The sequence below is a fragment of the Anopheles maculipalpis genome, chromosome 3RL, assembly GCF_943734695.1.
Source record: "Anopheles maculipalpis chromosome 3RL, idAnoMacuDA_375_x, whole genome shotgun sequence".
NCBI classification, from domain to species: domain Eukaryota; kingdom Metazoa; phylum Arthropoda; class Insecta; order Diptera; family Culicidae; genus Anopheles; species Anopheles maculipalpis.
The window spans coordinates 27,743,822-27,748,626 of NC_064872.1; the positions used below are offsets into that span (position 1 = coordinate 27,743,822).

The following is a 4,805-nucleotide window of genomic DNA, read 5'->3' on the forward strand; positions in this document are numbered from 1 at the left end:
TAAAGTGCTACAATTGTAATGATATCTATGTACGTATGTCCTTAACCAAATGGGACATAAGCTAAGGAATAAATGAATTTGAAACTGAATAAAAAATTATAAAAACGATAACAGGAGCATGACAAATCAGAAAGATAAAAAAACATATTCTAGTGAATTTTCTGATTGATGCCATGGAATCGATGTTTTTTCAAGATATTAAAAAGAATCACATACAATTTATTGAGACTAGTGTGTTATTGGCGCTGGTTTTTCTTTTCAAAAATTCGTGAAATCTCTTCTGTATAGAAATAAATCATAAATTTCGTTGAAACCCCTTAGAAAAACAATTAAACTTCATACATGTACCAAAATTATCAGTAAAAAATATTAATTTGAATCGATAGAATAGTTGTGTAAAGAATAAAACACACTAAGTTGTATTGCTAAGCCTTCTTTTTCTGATGTAAAAGCGTTATAAAATTAATCGCTTGTTTGTTCTTAACTAAAATTTTATTTTTTCTTTTAAAATTGTCTGCAAAGCCCTGCGTGGATTTTATTGCTAGCTTCCTCACCTCAACTGTGTAGAAAAATTACCTACCGATTGATGACTGTGAAAGATAACTGACATGATCTAATTACATACCGGTAGCTTAATTAGGTAGAGCTTTAAAAACCTTTCCCGAGAAAACCTAGAAATAGACCACACTCGCTATTTCAATAAAATTGGGAAATATCAGACCACACAATTCAAGCTCAGAATGTATTAACTACGCTTACAATCCTGCAATAATAGGACCAACCAACCATGTGAAAAGTGCTGCTGTTTAATCATTGTATCCTTTTACCGACAATCCCCCACCGGTAGTGTCACCATCTGATAAACTATGTCCATTTACTGTACGACCCAATTACATACCAACACGTGTGTGCATGTGTATGTGCACGTCTGTTAGTGTCAAAAGCAACAATATTACACCAACCGCTTCCCGACCACGCCTCTGGTGAACTAATCCACCAACAGCAGGACGGGTTCGCGCTGCTCGTCGCTATCCGCTATGTTCGTATATTATGCATGAAATTCACTACTGCTAATGGCGGATGACAAATGCGTCCGTTACGAAGCCTCCAGTTGCTTCGGGAAAAACAAATTTATCTATCCAGCAGCCGTACGAACAGCGTGTACGTGCGCTAGCTGTGCGGGTAAAAGGGTTACAGTTCCTGACAAATGACTTAAAACGAACGAGCACTGGAAGGAAAAATGAAGCCTGTGAAAAATTCTTGGGGCTGAAAACTAATACCTCGTACATTTTAGCAATGGAAAATTTACATCATTTCTTTGAAGAAATAAAGAAAATACGTCGGATTACAGTAGTTGTTTTTTTATATATTTCTCTCGATTTGAATATTAACATAGCTTTTCTGGTCGTATTATGTCCACGAGAAAACAATTCGCTCAAGGTAAGCACAACGGCTTAAAGATCCACAGCCAGTCCAGCTTTAACCGAAGCCAATCGAGCGAACTAAATAGACAGCGGTTCGGTCCGCCCGGCTGCGAAGCAGACGGTAGCTGAACGAATTTCTCCGGAATCGGAACCCCTGGGCGGTACTGTAGCACCTGCTGTTGACTTTCGGCCGGCACGAATGGGACATCCGGCGGGCGTGTGATTGGTTTCGCATCATCTAGATTGTAGACGTAGTACTGGTGTGTAACCTGTTGACTTGTGTTGGTCGTTTGGATGGTTTGAACCGGCACGGCAAGCTGTCCTCCCTCGACACGGGCCATTTCGAAGCTGAATCGGTTGTTTTGCTGTGGTTGACTCTGCGGGACAAACCGTACCCTACCGTACTCATCGCTCCGTTTCAGTGGGAACCGTTGAGGACATTCTTCCTGATATACATCCAGTACGAAGCCTTGCACGGTGGGGAAACGATTCGCTTGCGAGTGAATGCGAATCGTTTTGGTGGGATAAGGACCGAAGTCTGCCGTACGGTAGACCTGCCCGGTTCGGCAACCGCAAATACGCTGTCCATCGATCTCAACGAAACCACCCGCACATCCCGGGAGCTGATCGTTGCCGAGGAGGAAAAATTTGAACATAATCACCAGACGGCAGATGTAGGGAGAGCTCCGCTGTACTTGCACAACGCAGTCCTGATTGACGGTCGTCTGTGAGGGGAAGTTGCCACTGGAGAGGTAGAAGCGTCGCTGATTGAAAGCATTTCTGCAGCACGCAGGCCCAATTCCAGGGACAAACGAAACCTGGTTCTCCGGTTCAACACCCTGAGGAACGCGTTCCGTTGTGGGTTCGGGGAATTCGGGCTTTGCTTCCGTCTTTACCGGATAGCCTGGTGGAGGTCCTCCAAGGGATGTAGTGCCCTCTGTGACGGATGGTCCTGATGGATAGCCGGGATAATAGGGAGGATATTGAGGATATTGAGGAACGGATGGTGCAGGGGCACATGGAGTTGACGGACAGAGAGGATTTGGCGGTTGCACTGGAACAGGTTGTTGTGGGTATGAAGGATAACTTGGATAGGAAGGAGTGCATGATTGAACTCGTGGATCGCAAGGGTATCTGGGTGGATAAATTGGCGTTAATGGGTAGTTTGGAGCAGAACATCCCCATGGTGAGTACGCACACGGCGCTGGACAGGGAAAGTTTGGCGGAGGATAGGTTGGCGTTGGGTAGGTTGGAGTTGGAGCAGTCACCGGAGGTAGATATCCGTTGCCTCCCGGGTTAAACTCGGGCGGTATGTCTTGTCGACTGCTCACAATTTTAACATCTCCTGGCGTTTCCGTTGCCGTCTCTTCACCACTCGATTCTGTTTCTTCAGCAACCTGAATTGTGGTGAATACGGAATATGCTGTTGAAGATTCGGCAGCCTCATTATCATCACTGCACGGTTGTCTCGTGACAAGGAGACGGAATCCTCGCCCCGAGCCCCATCCGTCGGTAATAAACTTCATGCGCAACAAACCACCAGGTGCATTGTACAGCTTCGAACCTATCACCGTGCCACAGAGGACTTCATCGTCCCCAATCACCAGACGATCTTTGCTACAGTTCCGCGATGGTTCCAGCGCAAAATCAACGAACTGAAAGTGATACTGACTGCTACAGACAAACGGCGATTTGAACGTGTACTCGCAGTGCAAATGTCCCTGATAGTCGTTCGGGAAGCTAGGCGACCGGATCTCACTCTGCAGCCGTTTGTAAACTCCACCACACTCCACCACACTGCGACGATCACTCGAGAGTGTAAACGCATCGGAACGATCACTAATCCTCTGCTCCGCCCGATGATCCTCAGCCATATGCTCATAATCGTTGATCATCCTGAAGTAATTGTGACCGTCCGAGTAAACAGAGCTAACCGCATTTTCATTTGTTGCCAGCACAACGACCCGGAAACCTGCCATGATTGCCCACTGTAGTAAACCGAAGTGTACAGTGAACTTTATAATTGAGTTTCCGATTAATTTTGCCATAGTTTCGACTTCGACACCGCACTTCACCACTGCCGAGCTACTGCGATGGTCACAGTAATTATTTTCCAACAGTTCTTGTTGAACTTTTTTCTTCACCACAAACTTTTCACTTAAAATTGGCTCATGGTTTGCAGCAATCTTCTCACTTGCCGAAAAAAAAAATCCCGGATACCGTCGTCGTTGTCACCGGTCCGCTTCAGGTCCAACGTTCAACTGATCAAAGTATCGGATAAGCGTGCAACTTTTGAGCTCATCAATATTTTAATGAGTGTAGCTGTGTGCCATACGTTTGTGACGCGCGCGCTAGACCACACCGTACCTTCCGCAACTGCCAAAGGACGACTCGCAGCACTCTTCATCTCACGCCTCACATTGACTGTGTGACTGTATCTTTTGCAATCCCCAACGACGACGACGACAGGAAGGTTTTAAAGTTAAGCCTTTGTTGACTTTGGAGTTTACTTTAGCGCGTTTGCTCGTAACCATCATCCACTTGGGCGGCCCACTGGTATCGTTCAATGTTCCAAAAATGATGCCTCTCCCTTAACCCCCCTTTACGGTGTTGTGTCACTTCCGGTCTTCGGTGCAAAAGTGAAACTTCTGGCTAAATTTCTCACTAGCCAGGCAGTGCCCTTTTTGCTGTTAACTTCCTCCTTAACGCTATCCCCACTTACGAGTGGATGACGACACAAATGACCCATCCGTATCCGTCGTGTCATCCATCTCAGTCTCCTTAGCTTGTTGGTGGAACGTAGCGGAGCTTTGTTTGAGTTTGGTCGCGAAAGCCCTTCCTAGTGCCAGTAAGGGAGTTGGTTATGGTGGACAAAAAAATTCAATAAACACACTTGGGACGAAAATCCGATCTCCGTTCTCTCCGTCGGATATTGCAGGAAGGAAAAGGCTAACATGTCGGTGTGCAAGAGTTATGGGTGAAACAATTACGCAACGTTTACGGCAGTCGTAAAGCTTTCATCGAGTGTAAGGATTCTTGGAACGAATGGAAATAGCTTTATAGCGATACTGGAAGTGCATGGTAGACTGGAATTTGATTGATTCGACAACAGCTTCCTAATCTGTATTTCTTGTTCTCGTTGAGTACTTCTTATACTACGGATTGATTACTGTTCGTGATATTTGTAGACGTAGAGTCTTGATGGAGATACAAACGGTAATAATATTTGAAAATATTGTCTACTTCTTAACGACCTCTAAGTCTAGGAACTTTAGTAACAATACACAGAAGGATATAAGAATAACAGCATAATATTTTTTTGACATCGGAGTTTTTGCGAGCCTCTCAAAAATAGTATCACCTTGCTAATAATACATCCTG

General features: G+C 44.8%; 1 protein-coding gene across 1 annotated transcript; it reads right to left on the reverse strand.

Moving 5' to 3' along the window:
• Positions 1-1,435: 1,435 nt before the first annotated feature.
• On the reverse strand, positions 1,436-3,472 carry LOC126560530 (uncharacterized). The gene has a single exon (XM_050216488.1). The coding sequence runs from the start codon at positions 3,470-3,472 to the stop codon at positions 1,436-1,438; it is 2,037 nt and encodes a 678-aa protein (XP_050072445.1).
• Positions 3,473-4,805: the final 1,333 nt, after the last annotated feature.

Bases quoted from the DNA above. Each gene is read 5' to 3' on its own strand.
- LOC126560530 (XM_050216488.1), bottom strand. From the start codon at position 3,472: ATGGCAAAATTAATCGGAAACTCAATTATAAAGTTCACTGTACACTTC.